This window comes from Chiloscyllium punctatum, chromosome 30 (assembly GCF_047496795.1).
Source record: "Chiloscyllium punctatum isolate Juve2018m chromosome 30, sChiPun1.3, whole genome shotgun sequence".
Taxonomy (NCBI): Eukaryota; Metazoa; Chordata; class Chondrichthyes; order Orectolobiformes; family Hemiscylliidae; genus Chiloscyllium; species Chiloscyllium punctatum.
This window is the reverse complement of record NC_092768.1, coordinates 25,439,472-25,459,521: the sequence shown is the minus strand read 5'-3', so window position 1 is coordinate 25,459,521 and position 20,050 is coordinate 25,439,472. Positions and strand designations below refer to the sequence as shown.

The following is a 20,050-nucleotide window of genomic DNA, read 5'->3' as shown; positions in this document are numbered from 1 at the left end:
TCACTGTCCTTGTACAACAAACTATTTCCAAACAGTGAAGCAGTGTGTGTGCACATAAACAGTGATAGTGTTGCCACGCTGTTCTAAACCACAGGCTGTGAAGAAATGACCGAAAGTCCATGATTAGTCCGTTTCTGTCCAAAAACTGTACTGTGGACCTTTCCACTCCTGATCCCTGGTGTGTCACTGTTCACGGGAAAGATAACCGGTTCAAATGCTAAAGCACAGAACTTAGAGGTTGAAGATTGATACGCAATGGTAAACCCCGATCCCAGCAACCCTCCATCATCCCAACTGAATGAAGCCGTTATTAACAGGGCCACAGTTTCTGTGAAAGCGATTTTATTTGGAAAATCAGTTCATTGAGGAGCTTGTTGCCACGGTAGCTGGAGGCGGTCATGATAAATGTGAAGAAGCCATTCGATCTCTCAGGGTTGCTCCACCATTTATTAAAATCATAGCTGCCTGATTGTAGCCTCAGCTCCAATTTACTGTCCCATCCTCTTAAAATAACAGTGGAGTCCCTCATAAAAAATCTAACTCCATCTTCAATAGATGGAGGAGTAAAAGATTCCAAACAGTAATGACTCTGTTCGTCTCTGCTGTGAATGGGCAACCCCTTACTTTCAAGCTGTCCACCAGAACTGGATGCCTGAATGAGGTGATGCATCTTCTCAGAATCCACCTTGAGAGACCCCCTCCAATTCTTTTGTTTTGATTAAAATCATTTTTTTCTAAACTTCATTCAGTATAGGGTGAACCTGCTCAACCTTTCCACATACAATAACCCCTCCATCTCACAAATCAGCCTAGTGGATATTTCTGATTTGTTTCTAAAGCAAGTCCTCCTTTGGGAATATGATATCAAACTATACTCTGTGCCTTTTCTCATCAATGCATTGTACTGTTTGAGCAAGTTTTGCTGACTTGTATACTCTGTCCTTGCAAAAAAAAATAGTATTACACTCACCTTCCTGATTACCTACTATACCTACATAATGGCATTTTGGGATCCATTACTTATGGTTGTCTGTACCGAAGAGTTGTGATCTTCCTTAGATTTCAATAGCCCGCTTATCTCCTCTTCCTACCAAAGGTGACAATGTAACATTTTCCCACATCATACTCCATCTGACACTACTTTTGGCCAACTCTGAACCAAACTGTTTTCCTTTTCAGAATCACTAATCTCTTAACAACTTGTGTTTCTTCTACTTCTGTATTGTCAGCAATTGTGGCTACAATAAATTGATCGTTTCATCCAAGTCAGTAATACAGATAGTAAATAGTTAAGGCCCAAGCACTGATTCTTGCCATATTCCACTAGTTGTTGTCTGTCAACCTGGAAATGGCTCATTTATCTCAACATTGCTTCCTGTTGATGAGCCAATCCACCATCCATGTCAAGATATAACCCCAACACCATGTGCTTTTGTGCAGTAGATTGTGACACCCAATCAGATGCTTTTTCAGACATGCCAAAACAGATTTACTTGGTCCCCCTTATCCACATTGTTTGTTTGTTGCATCCTCAAAATCATGTCCTTCTGTTTTTAACTAGTGATGTTACGTTTGCAGTTTTTCAATTCACTTGGACCTTTCCAGAATCTCTGAAATTTTTGAGAGTGAAAGCCAAGAGTGGATCCTTCAGGGCCTAAATATTTCTTGATGTAATTCATCCATCAGTGGGAATTGACAAAATGGCCCGGGAGACGAGTGCAGTGGGAACTAATGCAGTGTTTAACCGCAGCGTGATGACACTGAGTGTTGAGCTAACTGTGATCCTCTGGTTACATGCTCAAAATCACAAAGGATTTTGAAAGGGTAACTCAGGAAAAAATGATTCAAGTGGCCAGATGGATCAGTAACCAAACCATGCAGATTCGGGATATTTTGCATAGAATCGGGGAGAAAGATGATTGACAGCAAGCGGTGGAAGCTGATTTTAAAGTAACTCGCAATGAGGAATTGGATCTATATTTAAAGAGAATCATTTGTATGGCAATGGGGAAAGATCAAGAGGGGTGAGGCTAATTAGTCCTTTAAAGAGCTGACAGTGTCATGATGGGCTACTGAGCTGCCTGCTCTCCTAACAAGAGAAATGTGAGCTTGTATTGCTGGCACGTTCCTATCCATTTGCATTTTCAGGATGACTCGACCGATAAGCTTGCTTTCCACTTTTGACTTTTTTGTTTACCCTTTGACTTGTTTATTATTGTGATGTCCACAGTGAACTACGGGAATTTCCTGCTGCATATTATTCAGCACTTAAAGCTGAAGTTGTTGACAACTAACAGCTGCTATCTTGAGGCATTGGCCTTGCCGCTCTCTATCTCTCTAACTTCCCAAGATCATTGTATTACTCCACTGCTGGCATCTTGTCACCACTTCTCGCTTAGTGTTGATGACTTCAAGATCATCTATGGCACCACTACTTTCTGTGCCTCCATGAATGCCAAATTTTGTCCAATCATCACTTTTAAAGTGCTTTCAAAATGTTTTACCACATCACAAAAACACTTGCTGCAATCTCTTTTGGGTTTCCAATAGACCTTGGTTGTTGAAATGTACAAATCAGGACCAGAGGGAGATTATTTAGCCCCTTCAGCATGCTCCACTGTTTGATTTGATGGCTGAAATAAAAGCAAAATTATAAATCTGAAGTAAAAGCAGAAAATGCTGCAGAAACTCAGCATCTGTGGAGAGAGAAGCCAAATTAACATTTGAGCCCGATGTTTCAATTTCCATATTTCAATCTATCTCTGATAATTCCTTTATCTGACAAGAATCTAGCCATTTAGAATCATAGAGATGTGCAGCAAGGAAACAGACCCTTTGGTCCAACCCTTCCATGCCGACCAGATATCCCAACCCAATCTCGTCCCACCTGCCAGCACCCGGCCCATATCCCTCCAAACCTTCCTATTCATATACCCATCCAAATACCTCTTAAATGTTGCAATTGTACCAGCCTCCACCACTTCCTCTGGCAGCTCATTCCATACCCGTACCACCCTCTGTGTGAAAACATTGCCCCTTAGGTCTCTCTTGTATCTTTCCCCCCCTCACCCTAAACCTGTGGCCTCTAGTTTTGGACTCCCCAACCCCAGGGAAAAGGCTTTGCTTATTTACCCTATCCATGCCCTTCATAATTTTGTAAACCTCTCTAAGGTCACCCCTCAGCCTCCGATGCTCCAGGGAAAACAGCCCCAGCCTGTTCAGCCTCTCCCTGTAGCTCAAATCCTCCAACCCTGGCAACATCCTTGTAAATCTTTTCTGAACCCTTTCAAGTTACGCAATATCTTTCCGATAGGAAGGAGACCAGAATTGTACACAATATTCCAACAGTGGCCTAACCAATGTCCTGTTCAGCCACAACATGACCTCCCAACTCCTGAGCTGAATACTCTAACCAATAAATCTACCTTAAAAATATTCAGTGACACCCCACCCCACCACCTCCACTTTGAGGCCTAGAGTTCTAAAGTCATAGAACCCTCATAAAATAAAATTCTGAGCTCAAAGGATGCCCACTAATTTTAAAATATTGTTCCCAAATTCTCAACTTTCCCACGAAAATAAAATCCTTTCCCACATCCACCTTCTCGGGATCATTTAGAATTTTATGCACATCAGTCACACCCCCTGCAAGTAAACTCTAGAGAAAATGAGCCCAGTCCGTCCAATCGTTCTTCCTCAGACAACCCAATCCTCCAGCTATCAATCTAATATGGTTCCTCTGAGCTGCCACCATCGCGCACACATACAGAGGAGACTCGATTAGCCAAATATTCGATTATCTGAACAAAATACTCCCCATCCGTGTCATGTAGATAATCGAGGTTACTCTGTGTGTGTGTGTGTGTGTGTGTGTGTGTTTTTATATATATCCCTGCTCAATTTGTGGGCGGCACGGTGGCACAGTGGTTAGCACTGCTGCCTCACAGCACCAGAGACCCAGGTTCAATTCCCGCCTCAGGCGACTGACTGTGTGGAGTTTGCACATTCTCCCCGTGTCTGCGTGGGTTTCCTCCGGGTGCTCCGGTTTCCTCCCACAGTCCAAAGATGTGCAGGTCAGGTGAATTGGCCGTTGCTAAATTGCCCGTAGAGTTAGGTTAGGGGTAGGGGTATGGGTGGGTTACGCTTCGGCGGGGCAGTGTGGACTTGTTGGGCCGAAGGGCCTGTTTCCACACTGTAAGTAATCTAATCTACTCTAAGTAATCTAATCTAATCTAATCAATTGAGCAGACAGAAACTGCATGCAGGACTTGAAATGTGGTCTTACCAATGCCCTCTACAGCTGAAGCGTAACATCCTTATTTCTATATTCTGCTGCTCATAATACAGGATAGCCTTCTATTAGCCCACCTTAACCACTTGCTGTATCTGCATAATAACTTTGTGACGTACTATTCCGCTCATTCCTCTGCAGCAGTACTTCTTTTTAGCGTCTCGGCAGTGTTGTGGGGCAGATTCCTGGGACTTGTGTACACCTGTGCTGACATGCAGGGCTCTATGTGCTTGAAGACGTTCATAATTCCTCTGCATTCTTGGAGCAGATCCTCAAATTTTGCAGGATTTGCTCTCAAACTGCAATTCTTTCCCTGTTTTTACTGAGGTTGTTTTGTGAAAGCATCCCTTTGTGTTGGGCTCCAGGCAGCTGTCGGTCTCAGCGCTGTCATTGCAATCTAATCCTGCATTTTTGTTGTACAGGTGACTGTGGAAATCTGTGATCTGTTTAGTGATGGGCGGTAAATGCCAGAAACGCATGGGTGTTTGGACTCGCACAAATCAGTAACCCAATAGCAAAGATGTTTTGAATTTTTTTAAAAATGTTGTCAGCAACTCAAAGCAGAAGTTACCTAGCTTTAGCTTTGGAAGTGTTCCCTTTGTTAGAGTGCCTCACATTTAAGTGATCCTGATATCCGTCCACAAACAGCAAATCTCTATTCCCTCGAGCAAGTGACTCAATTGCCAGAAGGAAGTGATTTCAGATTGTTGGCCACATTTCGTGGGGCGGGTCATGAGCAATCCTTTCACTGAGCTCTCGGGATCTGGGGCATCAAATGTTGTTGCAGCCGATTGTTAGTTTTGCAAGCGAACTGGCAGATACTTAAACTGTGGGGGGAGGTTAAATGGTCATGGGTAAAGGTGGGGGGTGTGAGGGCCAAGGCCAAATGCTCACTCTGAGAGCCAGTGCAGGTGCAATAGACTGAATGACCTCCTCCAATGTTGTTGTTTCTATGATTCTACAACAGACAAGGTATGCAAGGGTGGCAATCGACCTCTGCAGTCAGGAAAGGCTAATTAGTCCATTCTGCAAGAATCATGATTGGTTCTTCTTCTGCCTAACCTCCCAGGATTTCTCCCTCTTCCTCTCCCCCCCCCCCCCCCCCCCCCCCCCCCCGCCAGTTTCCTAATGATTGCCTAAAGACAGGTCATAAGAAAAGATACAACAGGAGGTAATTACATCCTGCAACTCTGCGCAAATAAAATTCAAATAAAACTGTTAAGCTTTCGCTTTCTACTCATTGCCTCCCATGACATTGTTTTGAAGAAATGCAGAGGAATCCTCCCAGTACTCTGGAGCCAATGCACACATCACAATAAAATCACTTGTGGCAAAAAGGTAGAATTATGTTTGTGGGATCTTGTTCTGCCCAACTCTCCCTGCTACATTTCCTACATTACGTCAGTGACATCACTGCAGTGAAGCCCTAATGTGACCTGGGGTTCTCTTGGTGACTGCAGGGTGTTGCACGACCATCCAAGAAGTAATGGACATCTTGGTTCAATGCAACAGTTCGCATGCAACTCAGCAACGCAATACTGTATTTAAGCCCCTTCAAAGTGGTTTATTTGTGGCCCGGCATGAATCCTTCACCCAGAAAGTCTGTACTGCATCAGATGACCTCAACCTAGTGGTCGATGTAACTTCTCCCCAGAATAAAAGCTGTACTTTGTTTCCCTGGAACTACATAAACTATGCTTTCTCTAATTTGCTCCCTCTGGAGAAAGACAGTTGATAGTACCTCTCAAAACTTCAGACCAACTTTGCCAGTGAAATATGATCACTGAAGTAATGTGGCAGCCACTTTATGCGTAGCAAGCTCTGCCTGCTACGAGATTTTCTTTAAAAATGCAGAGAACTGTGGGTGCAGGAAATCTGAAACAAAAATACATAGCTGGAGAAACTCTGCAGGTCTGGCACATCTGTGGAATGAAAGCAGAGTCAATGTTTCAGGTCAGGTGACCCTTATGTAATGTTGGTTGAGGGATAGATATTGACCGGGACACTGGGGAGAATTTCCCCTGCTCATCTTTTACATCTAGCGGACAAATTGTGTCTCATCTGAAAGACCGTCTTTCTGACGATGCCACAATCCTCCAGTGTTGCACGTGAACATTTTTGTTCTCAAAGTCTCTGGATTGGGATTGAGCCTTCTAACTCAGAGGCAAGAGTACTTCCTACTGAACCACAGCTGATCATGAATTATTTAGTGGAAAGCAAGAATCCTTTTCATACAGGCTGGAAATCAGCTGAAAATTTTCAAAACTGGGAATGGTAGTTTTGGAGGAGACTGTTGAAAATTTTGGAATCAAGGTGGGTAAATGTGAGTTGTCATGCAGATCATCAGTGGCTTGATTTGAAGCGCATAATAGGGCCGAGTGCCGTGGTTGTCTAAGATTTGACATGGAGTAAGCAGTATTTTCTTATTCATGTATTTCTCCAAACCTAATGCGTTCTCTGTTGTTTGTTCCACAGAGAGTTTGCACAACACCACTCGGGGTTATGAAGTCATGATGCAGATCGATTGCGAGGTGATGGACACCAGAATTATCCAGATCAAGAGCTCATCGGTGCCTCCTTCCCTCCGGCAGCCTCAGCACAATGGCACGGGTTCCTACCATCCCCACAGCAACGCCAGCAGGGCACCCAGTGCCAGGAGGCTACGGCCCCAACCCCTTCCTGTCTCTGCGTCAAGCACCAAGGACCCACTGTACCTCACGACAGAAGACGGTGAAGTGTAGTTCTGGTGCTTCCTAGCTCTGTGCCCTGTTTTACAGTTCCACCCACCAGGAAGGATAAAGAATCATTGAAGGATTGGAGATGTTTATCATCTGTTGTCGTTCCCAACCTCCTCCTCCCCTCCACAAACTTCTCCTGTGATGACCTGATGATTCTGCTTTAAGGTTACAAATGAAACCTGGTACCTGGTGGTGTTGGGGACATGAAGGAAGATTCTGATTTGCTTTCAAGCTTCTGTAAAAGGGACAAGGACCAAACTGTGCTCGCCATCTTCCTGTCTTGGAAAGCTATAACACGCTACCTACTGCTTTTAAAATTCCCAGGTCTGTGGCTCCACACGAATCTTTGGTAATTGTGAAAACCACATTCCCAGGAAGTTGTGCAGATCTGCACTAATGGCTTATAATTCCACTATCACTACCACTACTGTGAAATATTTTTCAGGCCTGTTCTGCATCTAAAATTTTAAACTTGGGAATATGGGCTAATACTTCACGGTTTTTTTAGGGAAGACCAAACTAGCAATGATCATCTGGTCCACCGTGCTGACAAATTGCATGCAAATCTTGTGAGTTTACCTTTACTCCTTTTGCACTATGCAAATTGTTTATTTCCCTCTTTCTGTTCTGAATGTGAAGCTGTGTCGCAGTTCTACAGCATGCAGATGGTCTGTTCCAGCACAGCTTGCTGTATATTCACTGCTGGAACTCTGAGCAGTCCACAAGCTGGAACATCACTTATCAGATTGGACTTTTGCCCCATAAACTGTGTGTGTATATATAGAAAATATCCGAAAATCTGTTATGTAATCTTGGTTTGGCTATCACAGGGTTCAGGTTTACACTGTAATGACTTGGTCACAATGATCTGTTCCTTACTTGATTCTGTCCAGTTATCCTGGGATGGCAACAAACCATTTCTAATCTCACCCAAGTGGAAATCTATAATTGACCACTGTTCATTATCCCTGATCTGTTTGCTTTCCAATGAAAATGTTCACCACAGTTGTGTTTCTGGCTCTATTACCATGTGTAGTACAGAGTAAGAATTTCAATGTTCAGGAATGTACATAGATTGGGTTTCTATTATGTTGTCATTCTGTTAACTGATAATTGTGCGTGTGTGTGTGTGTGTATGTCCTTGAGCACTTGTGTCCCACATGAGGTTCAGCACAATTTATAGTTTGATTTTTGTTTGCCTTCATATGTTCTGAATCATCAAGCATTAATTTTTGCTATCATAAAGCTGAGGTCCTTGCTTCATTTGTGGGAGGTTGTGTGGGCAGTGTGAGGCTTGCTAGCTTCATTGTATTTGAAGTGGCGTTGATGTGATTTGGATTTCACAGTTTCACAAAAGATTCCAATGGGAAGGAAATAGGAGGCGGAGCCAATCTAACGACCAACCATTTTCTGACTTTTTTTTTCGGTTTGTTACGGTGCCCCCACCAGGGGCTGTCTAATTTGTTTACTGTTACACAGAATAGCAAGTCAGAGGTGGCAAGAATATTTCACGTGATTAGCAACCCCACCACTTCCGAGTGAAGTGCAGAAACCCATCAACGTGTAACTAAAACTCTGTCTAACCCACCATCAATTGTGAATTTGTTGCTGAGCAATGACCCACCATTACGATGGCATCCCAAGTTGTTAGCTGACCTGTGTCTACATACAAAATCTAATATTTTTTTTGTACAAAATTATATAATTTATTATTTAATTTGATTTTTTTTTGTGTGGTATCTTTCACTCAGTCTCTCAAAATTTTTTCCATTAGACTTGAAACTGAAATATGCAGAAGCCTTTTGCTAGACTCTCCTCCTCTATGCTAGATATGTCAATGAATTGCCTTTATTGATAGACTCCTGAAGAGTGCTTAAGTAAAATCACACAAGCTGGTCAATGTTTGAGATTGTTTTGTGATCGAAAGCAAACATTTTTTCCCTATGTATACATGGTTTGGGACCCCAGTGTGTATTGACAGATCTTTTGCAGGAATTGAATTAATGACATAGTGCAGGAGGAATTGCATTTCAATGTGCTGCAGCTCCAGCAATGCTGCTGGTAGGTTTACAGAACAGCAGTGAAATATCTTGAAGACTGGACCTTTTGGGTCAGGAGCAAGCAGAGGCCATTGAATAACTCATCCTTGTTCGGTCATTCAACTAGATTCTAGCTGATCTGTACATTATTTAGGAAGAAGGAGTTTATTGCATTTATACAGTGTGTTTTTTTAACCTCCATACCTCCCAAGGCACTCTACCAAACCTCTTTCATCCCCCCTCATATATAACTGCCATTGTAATACAGGAAAGACAGCTAATATGCATCCTGCAGGCTCCTGCAAGCAGCAGTACTGAGCAAAGAACTGGTTTTGTGTTGGTCAGGCCATCAAGGCTCAACCTACCCCTGCTGCACTTGTAGCTGTGTTGTGGCATTTGTTTTGGTTTTGAAAGACCAAAAGATTTTGACAGTGCTCAGAATAGCACTGTTAGCCAAGACACTGAGTTCTAGTCTCTGACATAGGACTTGAACACACAACCTTCTGACTCCAACAAGAGTGAGCAATGTTAACCCACTCACCTTGGGCTACCTGTCACACACAAAAGTCTAAAAGAACTAAATAATATGTCATTTTGAGGGACAGATGGCAAATTTCCATCGTCCCTACATCCTGCTTTTACTCCTGCCTTTAAGATGGCACAGCCTTAATTTGGATTAATTTACATCTAAAAAATAATTTCTGCACACCAAAACTTCCTTCGAGAATCCTTTTCTTTTCAATAGCTTGCTGCTTTCTACAGATCTTACCTAGGAAAAGGACACTCCGCTCTCAAAACTGTTCTGCTATCAGTTAGATATCAGCTGATCTGTATCTTAACTCCTTCTGTTGTGCTCAGTTCCATAGCCCATAATAGGACATGCCCAACAAAGAGTCATATCATTTCCTCTTAGCTTCACCTTGCTCCCAGGCTTTTGGGGGAGGGCGTTTCACATTGTATAAACAAGTCTTTCCTATTTTCAGTGAATTTTAAGGTTAAACTGTCTTGTTCTGGAACCAGAGGAACTGGTTTCTCTTTATCTTTCTTATGAATGTGTTTTTGTAAACTCCCAACAATCAAATAATGCCTCAGTCTTTACTCAGGAGAATACAAGCCTGGTGAATGTCCTCCTAGTTTAAACCTCCTCAGCCCTAATTTTGTTCTGGTTAGCTGCACCTTCTTCAAGGTTAATATTTCTGGCCTAAGCTTCTTGCTGTGATTAGGTTTGAACAAGCAGAGCTCTCGTTGAGTTGAAGAGTTTTACTTGCACAGTTTTCCATGACGCAATGTAGTGAGATTTTATTTTCATTTGCTAGTGTCTTTTCTGTCCTGCTTCTTGCAGCACTTTGCCATTTAAAGCTTAGTGAATGCAAGTTGGAGAGAATCCAGCCTGCTACCATGGGACAAAGGTTGTGCAATTTCTGTCAGTGTAGAGAGTCATTGCAGCACAGAAGGGAGATATTTACTCCCTCAAATACATGCCAGTTCTCTAGAGAGCGATCCACTCAGTGTCACTCCCTTTCTGTCATCCTAAATGTTGATTTTTCTCTTGCAATCTGATTTCCCTTTTAAATCTTCAATTGCCTCTGCTTCCATCACCCTTGTGGGTGTTGAATTCCAGGCTTGAGCCTCAGTGCAAGAAGCCCTGCCCTAATCCTACACTGCCACCTGATTAGAATGGTTAGTTGTTGGCTGGAGAAGATGGGATTATTCTCCTTCCATCAGATGACAAGGTATTTGGTTATTTTGGGGTCACTCGGAAAGGTACAGGTCTGAATGTCACTCATTGATGTATTCCAAGCTTTAGGGGGGAATTATTGGTGTACAGAGGAAGGGGCAGATATGTCACATCAGAAAGTCTAAAAGAACTAATTCACCAAGCAATGGGCATTCTCGATCAATGGGCATCTAGAACTGAGAACCCCCTGTTTATCCTAGTTGCACTAGCCCACCACCAGTAATCTTACTCTATCATATTAAATACAGAGAAACATTAATATGCATTAATTCTCAATAAAAGTGCTGAAATATAACAAATGACAAATGGAGAATATTTTTAAAAATGAAGTGTTTAAATGACATTAAGAAGCCATTGCACTTTTGTAAATATCCACCCACCACCGAGTTAAAAGCCTCCATCATGGTGCCACACAATATCCTCCAACTGGCACTAAAGGTTCAGTGACAGTTATACTGGTGAAAAACTGGACTGTAATTATTGTCTTGTTCATCTGTTACTGAAAATTTATAGAAGTTCCAGTGTTAGGGCTACGGTTAAGTGTAAGACATCCTGAGCGAAAGACTTAAACCTTTGAATCCCAAGGAACCTCATGAGGTTGTTCAGTTTGAACAGTTTCCCTTGAGTGCCCATGACAAAGCTGAAGTGAGCAGGTTGACCTCTTCCAGTTCCATGGTCTCCTGGCCCAGGTGTTAATACTTTTTTTTTGTTCTAAATAATTTCCAGTGCCTTATTACAGCCTTCAAATCATACTGGGACATCATTGACTCTGATGACTTGGTTTTTCTTGAAGATCCTATTTATTTTCTATGGCAATCAATTCTTGTTGTTTAGCCCTGGCTCAATGTATATTGTCTATCCTTACTTTCCAACTTATTGTTGTAACTTGGCAACAATGTTGTTATGGAATGTGATTCATGTGTTTTTGATGAATGGGCAAATCCCTGCGATATTCTAATGTTTCCAGTGAATACCTACAGCCATGCCACACCTTCAGCATGTACAGTCTGTCTCAGTAGTAGTCCTATTCAGATATAGAGACAATTTAATTATTAATCCATTCATTAACCTTGTTGATTGGATATTGTCAAAAGTTTTAATTGAGATCAAATAATTTTTGTAATAACTGATCCTCGATCCTTGGCTCTTCAAGCATTTGGCCATTTGCCAATGTCTCTGTATCACGTAGTTGGTCACAGTAACTGTTTCTGATTTAATGGGTTGAGGACCAATGTGATTCGTGGACTCCTCCATGTCTACTGTGAATTTTCTTGCTTTGGTCCGAAAGTCTTGATCTTCTTCAGGACCTTAAGTTATCATACTCTTTTCACAATGTCAGAGGTCTGTATCACAGGATATTTCGAGTACTTGGCATTTCCGAATAATAGCAAGTGGGACTTGTATCTCGAGCTTAGGCAAACCTGATCCATTGTTCTTATTTTTGGCAAACTCTAGGTCAGATATGGCATGAGATGGTGAAACACTTTGGCATTGCCAATGACTGAGTCAAGTTTGTGCAGGGTATTCTGGGTTTCTTCTGTAAGGATAATGACACATCCTGGGGATGATATGTGTTCTGAGGAGTTCAGTTTTCTGAATTGAACAAAGAGCAGCCAAATCCAAATTGGCAATCCAGTTCTTGAACTTCTCCCAATCAACTTCTGTGATGCTGGCCCATGGATCAATTTGGGCACCAAGGTATCTGTCTGTCTCACCTGGAAAAAAGATATTCACTACTTACTTCTTTCAATGACCAGGTCTGTTGTTAATTATACAAAGTCTTATCTTTGCAAGTGATATTGAGATCAGTGTAGTTGCAAACCACCTGGACTATGGTTCTTCATCATACTGGTGTGAGAGTCATTCAACACCATAATATTATCAGCGATTGCCACGGTGAAGCAACTAATTCTTCTGTTTTGTTTAACATCATAGATACTCCTGAGCTTCCCACTCTTCCAGGGTGCACAATAATGGATCCAAGGTAATGTTGAAGAGTATCAGAAATAGGAGTTCCCCTTTACTCACTTTTCAGTATTAATTGGGTCAGTTTTCAATTAGTTATCCATGATTTCTGTCATGTGTTTTTGGTCACTGATCAATTGTACTATTGTTTTGCGAAGACGCTCATTGGAGGGAAATTTATGTCCTACCAAGTTAATATCTTCACAAAATGGACAACAGGAACTGAGTCCCTTCCTATTTTGTTTGGTGCCTTTGATTTTCTCCAGGACTACAATGTTTTCAATGCATCCTGGGGATGCTGCTAAAAACAAAAATTGCTTTAGTGTCGGGTTTATATCCATTTTACCACTGACTCTCCTTGTCCTAGTTTTACAAAAAGGGAAAGTAATATAGGGCCAAATGTGCTGAGCCTCAGTTATCTGTGTTTCTCAGGTGCTCAGTGTCTTCTGTCTTTGGAATCAGGACTGTTCACTTCTTTTTAAGGGAGTCTGGAACTATGCTGGATCCTAACACCAGGACAAGAGTTGAAGCATCCGTGTGATATCTCCATTGTTAATATTTTGAATATCATCCAGTTTCATTCCGTTCGGACCTGCCTCACTCTTGGGGTCCATCTCTATGATGCTTGAGTTGACCTCTTCCTGTATGAATCATCTACTCTACCAATTAACTGTCATCCCTTTAACCAGAGGACTGTGTTCATTTTATTAAGGTTTGCCTTGTTGGTCAGCTCTGAAGGTTTGGTGCTGAAATTGGGTTGAAGTTCCTCTTTAGAAAGTTGACCTAAAGTATGGCTGGTGCCCTTATGATCTGCCAAGCTATTTGACACTTTTCATGTTCATAGAGCATTTGTGTTTCTTTGACTCTCATCTTTTTTCCTTGCCCGACATTTGTTCACAGCTATATTTTTTTTCCCTCCTTAATTTTCAGTCTTTCTTGAGCTACATTCTAATAGCCTGGGAGTAGTTCTGTGCAATTCACTTCCATTTCATTAGTAAGTGGTGAAGCTGTCTACGAGCCCTAAAACAAGCACTCTGACTTTAGAGTCACCATTCTTTTTTAATCAGTCTTGAGCTTAGTCAATGTCCCAGTGTTTAGAGCTGCAGACTGGACAATAAACTTTTGAGTACTGTTCTCTTCATTAAGACCAACAATCTTTGCCAGTCTCATTAAGCATTAGTGGTTGGGCTGCCACTTGGATGTTCTGCAACACTCTGTGTTTATCAGAAATTTGTTTGGAGGGTTTGGTGTTTAGAATACTGCCAGAGTTGAGATGAGGAAGCTGTTTCTTCTTCTGTCCATTTGTAAGCTTGCTTCTATGGCTTTGCATCGATTTTAGGATCTCCAGCTGTTTGTCATTGTGTAGCACTGCTTCTGTATGGCCCAGGCCAATTCTTGATGACAATGTTAGTTCATAATTGATTATGCATAGGCTGCAAGTTGTTTAGCTGGTCGTATGCCATTACGTTTATATTCATGATATTTGCCACTTTTCTTACATTTGGAGTGCATGATTCAGATGTTATTGATCTGATGTTTCTCGACCATATGGACATGAAAAGTGCCTAACGTCAAAAAGAGTGAGTTCAAGAATAAGCTAAATAACCTTTCAATAGTGTATCACAACCTCATTTATGATGGTTCAGTCATATGTTAGATCAGTGATGACAAGCTCCATGCATATATGCCATCATGTCCAATGTTCCAGTTTTTCGAATTAATTAATGGGATGAGTGTGTTGCTGACTGGGTCAGCATTTCAACCCATCCCCAAATGTTGTCAATCACGTTGCTGTGGGTCTGGAGTCACATGTAGGCCAGATGGTCATAGACATGTCCAGCATGGAAACAGACCCTTCAGCCCAACTCATCCCCGCTGACCAGAGATTCTAAATTAATCTAGTCTCATTGCCAGCACTTGTCCCATATCCCTTTACACCTTTCCTATTCATAAACCCATCCAAATGCCTTTTAAATGTTGTAATTGTAGCAGCCTCCACCACTCCTTCTGGTAGGTCATTCCAGACAAGCAGCACCCTTAGGTCCCTTTTCAATGGCAGTTTCCTTCCTCGAAAGACATTAGTGAACCAGATGGGTTTTTCCAACAATTGTCAAATGTTTCATAGTTATCAGTAGGCTTTTAAGTTCCGATTTTTAAAAAAAATATTGAATTCAAATTTCACCATCTGCTGTGCCAGGATTCAAACTTTGCTGCCCAGAGCGTTCCCTGGGTTTCTGGATTAATACTCTGGTAATACCACTGGGCCATCACCTCTCCATTGTCTATACTATTGTCGACTACTTCAGTCAAAGTTGCTGTCACCAAATCTTTATAATTTCTGTTATAGAAAGGTTGAGTCTCAGTGATGGTGCACTGCATTGGCTAGGCCGCCCTACACATTTTCCTCGATCACAGGCATGTCAGCGTCTACCAGAACACCAGTCCTTTAGGGAGTGTCGATCACTGTTCAAAATCATAAAGGATTTTGATAGCGTACAGAAGATTTCCAGTGGCCACTAGAGACAATAAGGTAATTTGCAAAGGAACCAGAGAGAATTAGATAAATATTTGAAAGGAAGGAATAGCTGGAGCATAGTGAAAGAAGTCACCAGCAACTTGCATTTATAAGGTGACACTAATATCATTAATCACTCCCACAGAGGCATTGTAGAGCAAAATGAATACTGCTTAAGAGGAACTGAGGGCAAATACACTAAAGCTTGGTCAAGCATTAGAATTGGCACTAACTGGAGAGCTGTTTCAAAGACCTACACCAGGAATGGTCGACAAATGATCTGTGTGCTGCAGCATTCTTTGGTGGAGTGAACAAAAATGAATGGCAGACTTGCCTTTGTTTTGCATTACATCACGCTATGATCATTGTTAGTTTGGTGTATATTCAACTCTGCTTGCACCAACTTGTTACTCTGCTTTCCTTGATGTCATTGTTACTCCCATTTTTGCCTTCCCCCATCCCACTTCAAGTCTTGAGGCCCAGCCTGTTTGTTTAACACCATTGATTCAATTACAGTCATTGTGTCAGTGACATTATTCTGCAGGTGAGAATGCACTAATGTTGCATCAGGTTTCACCTTTCAATTTAAAAGAAAATCATGCTTGTAACTAAGGCTGGAACTAACAGCTGTTCTCACATTCCCTTTTTTCAAATGGATGTTAGGAGGCTCTGCCATCAAAAGGTAACCCAACTGCAATTGTTTATCCAATTCCATTCCTCTTCCATTGCCCCAACAGCAGCTTCATGAAACCCAAGGAGAAACTGGTGCACAGAGGAACCTTGCTGTAGTTGAAGCTGCATTTAAATAAAGTGATCAAATTCTTGTGCAAATAATTAATCATTGCTGCAAAATCAGGTATGCTGCCTCATTCTCATTAGGTCAGAACTGTAAAGCTGCCAAAATTCTAAAGGGCAAGCATGGGCTGCGTAGTACATTCACCTCGAGGTAATGGCAACTCTTTGACCAAGCAGAATCCAATTTCAAACCATTGGACATTCTGTTCTCAGACAGTATAAATTCTAGTTTCATTCCCCTCCCTTTGGAAATTTGGTAGTCTTGCGATTCTGTCCTGACTAGTACAAGACACATCACAAGTCTTTTTACAGCAAAGCTGAAGCTGTGTACCGCCAACCAAATAAGTGATGCAGTTTATCTGTCTTTAATATTGGTGTGGCACCCTTAGAAATGGTTTTGAGTAAGCCTGACTCAGTTGAGACTGTTGTTGCAGGAGTCTGATGAGATTTAGGGTGATGGCTACAACTGTACTTGAAAGCAAATAGCTGCTTTATATTGCAGCCTGCTGCTCCGGTTCCCATATCGGCTGGTCTGTGACATGTCCTTGTTTCAAGCAATTTCAATCTTTTGGTCTGCTTGTTGTTTCACTCTGATCAAGCAGGTACTTGAAATTAATGTATTTTACCTACACTCTGTATGTATTCAAGCATAGTTAGTCCAAGAAGAGAAAATGGGCGATACTGTTAATTGGTGTTTTGAGATTTGGTCAGCCAAGGCTGTTCAGGTAGTTTTAATGAACATTTTACTTACAGGCTTTCAAGAAAACCTTGTGACGCCTGTAAGTTTTTCCTCCATGTTGATATGTTGGATTCTTGTTGTACGTTCTTCCAATTCCTCTTCATTTTCTTTTGATTATCAATGAACAGTTGTGCTATGATTTGATATCTTAACATCTTTTTCTGATGCTTTGTACCCTTGAAATGTAACACCTGCTGACAGTTTTAATGGGGGTGTGGTACAGAAAGAAACACAAGTAGCTGTAGTCATTGAGATGTGCTTGTTACAGTTCTGTAAGTCTGTTTGGCTCAAACATCACTGCTAGATCTAAGTGAGTCTAAGGCTTTTGTCTTGACTAAAGGACCCAGGAGGTCATTTCAAAACATTGTTTTTTGTGTGTTGATTTCCTCCTGACTAACTGTTCACCAGTTTTAATCAGCCTACTATTAGGCTTTTTTGTTTTATTTATTCACAGGCTATGGGTGTCTCTGGCTAGGTGAGCATTTAGTGCTTATTCCTCATAACTTCCCTCAGAGCAAACAGTCACCCACATTGTTGTGGGTCTCGAATTGCATGTAGGCCAGACCAGGTAAAGATGGCAGATTTCCTTCCCTAAAGGCATTGTGGATCAACTCACAACAGGTGGACTGCAATAGTTCAAGAAGGCAGCTCACCACCACCTTCTCAAGGGCAGTTAGGGGCAGGCAATAAACGCTGACCAGCCAGTGACACCCACTTCCCATAGATGAATGATAAAGGATGTTAGTGAACCAGATGGATTTTACGACAATCGCCAATGGTTACATGATAGCTATTGATTAGTTGTTTCTTCTCGTATTTGTATTGAATTCAAATTTTGCTATTTGCCTAATGCGATTCGATACCATTGAATGTTCTTCCCAGAACATTAGCTTGGGGTTCTGGATTATAAGTGTAATGACAACCACTCTGCCCCTCTGGTCCTCTTTGTTGTAGGTGCGATCCCATTTGATTTCTTCATTCCCATCTCCCTATGTATTGTCAACTATACCTGTAGCTAGACTTTCAACTGTAGAATTCTCTCCACTAACCCTCTTCTCCAGTAAGATATCTTAACTCTTTGACTAAACGTTCAGTCCCTTGCCCTAATACGTGTGGGATGTTTGATAATTCCTTTGAGGAGTATTCTGAGAGGTTGTAAACACTCTCCAAATGCAAGCTGTTGTTTTCTATTCAAAGTCCTTTTTCCAATCCCTCTTTATCACTCAATCCAGAATTCACTTTCTGTACTAACCTTCAATGTTGCTCATTGCCTAATCTTCTAAGGATATACGGTGTGTTGTTCAGTGTATTACTCAATGTTTGCTCAGAGCAGGGCTCTTTACAGCTTTGGCACAGCATTTTCCAACTTGCTGTTGGAGTTGGCTCAGGAACATGAATTATGATTCAATCCATTGTTTGTTGCTGTTCCACAATCATTTTACGAGTTATAGAAATCTGTTAACACCGAGCTCCCCTTCTGACTTGCCCCTAGCAGCATTTGTGACAAAGATCGAGAGAGCTAGATGGTCTATTTCTGCTCCCAGTCTGTATGTAAATCTGGTGTGGGTTATCTGCTGCCAGCATGTCCAGTTTGACTAAGAAGTTGCATCCTGATGTGACCCTGGAAGCTTACACCGCCCCCATCCCCAACCTCCACCCGTCCCAAATCACCAAAACCCTGCGGTTATGCAGCGTCAGAATGAGGGTGTACGAATAAACGGAACCTTACCACCTACTTTCATCATCTCCAACATGTCAAATAACCACTTAGTGTTCGTCACTAAAGGGACCGCAAGCCTAGTGTGATAGAATAAGAATGTCCTTTCGCATATGTTGCCCTTTTCCTTTTAAGAAATAAGCTTACCTCATTGAGATTTTGTGCTGGATTTGCTGAGACGACCTCAACCCATTTGACGAGACTTTTTTTGTGTGTGTTGGGGGGGGGGGGGGGGGGTGCTGTGTTCTAGTAAGGGTAAGGGTCCGTATAATCATGCTGTCAGACCGCTCAATATGAGATTGCTAAAGTGAATTGTATCAGCTTTCTTAATGTTGGTACTCACTGTGCTGGGCAGCAGTGTGAACTATGCAGGAGAGCTGAGAGAAAGGATCTTCAAAACATGTACATCAACAACCTTGTTCCAAAAGTAGCCCATGTATGCAAGAGGCAGAGACAAGCGGTGAGAATTAAATGGTCCGGTGATGCCAAGAGTGTATGTAAGAATTTGTCTGATCCTGTCAACTATGCAAATGTCTGGTGTATTAGATTTTTCTTGTGTAAATAACATTTTTTTTAATTTCTGAAACATGATGTAAAATTTTGGCATTTTTAATAAAGGTGTTAGCGAAACAAGTCTCTTAATCTCAGAGGTCACAGATTGGTGTGCTCTGATTTGACTGTGTGTGTGTGTGTGTGTGTGTGTGTGTGTTAGTGTTTGTCAATGTCTTTTGAGGTCTGTCCATGTAGTACTGTGGTAGGGTCCGTGTTGTCGCACAGTAAGGGTATGTCAATGTCACTGTGTGTGAAGATTTACCATTATGTGGCTGGGGGTCTATGTAAGGTTCTGTCGCACTGTTGAAGGGTCAGTTAGTATCATTGTACGTGTGTAAGAGCCTTTATGTGAAGTCATGCAAGTGAAGTTATGTGTCACTGTGCGGGTGTTTGAAGTTAAAATTGCACTATGCCAGGTTATAATCTAACAGGTTTATTTGGAAGCATTAGCTTTTGGAGCGCTGCTGAATGAGTAGCACTCCGAAAGCTAGTGCTTCCAAATAAACCTGTTGGACTATAACCTGGTGTTGTGATCTGTAACTTTACACCCCAGTCCGATAGCGGCACCTCCAAATCGTGTGCGCGTATGGATCTTTCTGTATCTACGTCGCTGTTGCAGGACGAATTGAAGAGGGTCTGGCCTGTTCGACATTGTGGAATGTACAAGAAATAAAGTAGTTACAGAGTGATTAAAACATTCCAGTCGTTCAATTGACGGGATTAACCCCAGATTTAATGAGACGATGATATTTATCAGATTCGCACACTGATATGGTTTCTGTGGTGTATTAAGGCATCGTAAACTTATGCAATGTTGGGAAGCGTGTGACCTCCGGCTGGTTATCGGCATAGAGAAAGTGGGGCGTGTGTATAGTCAGGATGACTTTGGAGCGCTCGAGGTGTCTGATGTTCTGCCAAGAAGCTATTTCTGTTCCTATTTTGCTTTCACCAGCAAGCATCC

The 20,050-nt window shown here is 41.9% G+C and overlaps 1 protein-coding gene across 1 annotated transcript in view; it reads left to right on the top strand.

Annotated features, from left to right (window-relative positions):
• The window catches only part of LOC140455302 (cyclic AMP-dependent transcription factor ATF-6 beta-like), a 103,188-nt gene extending 84,018 nt beyond the window's left edge, over positions 1 to 19,170 (top strand). Inside the window, exon 16 of the mRNA XM_072550067.1 lies at positions 6,767 to 19,170. Within this exon, the coding sequence (XP_072406168.1) occupies positions 6,767 to 7,032 (266 nt within the window). The 3' untranslated portion in view covers positions 7,033 to 19,170. The remainder of the gene's footprint in view (positions 1 to 6,766) is intronic.
• The last annotated feature ends 880 nt before the right edge of the window (positions 19,171 to 20,050 follow it).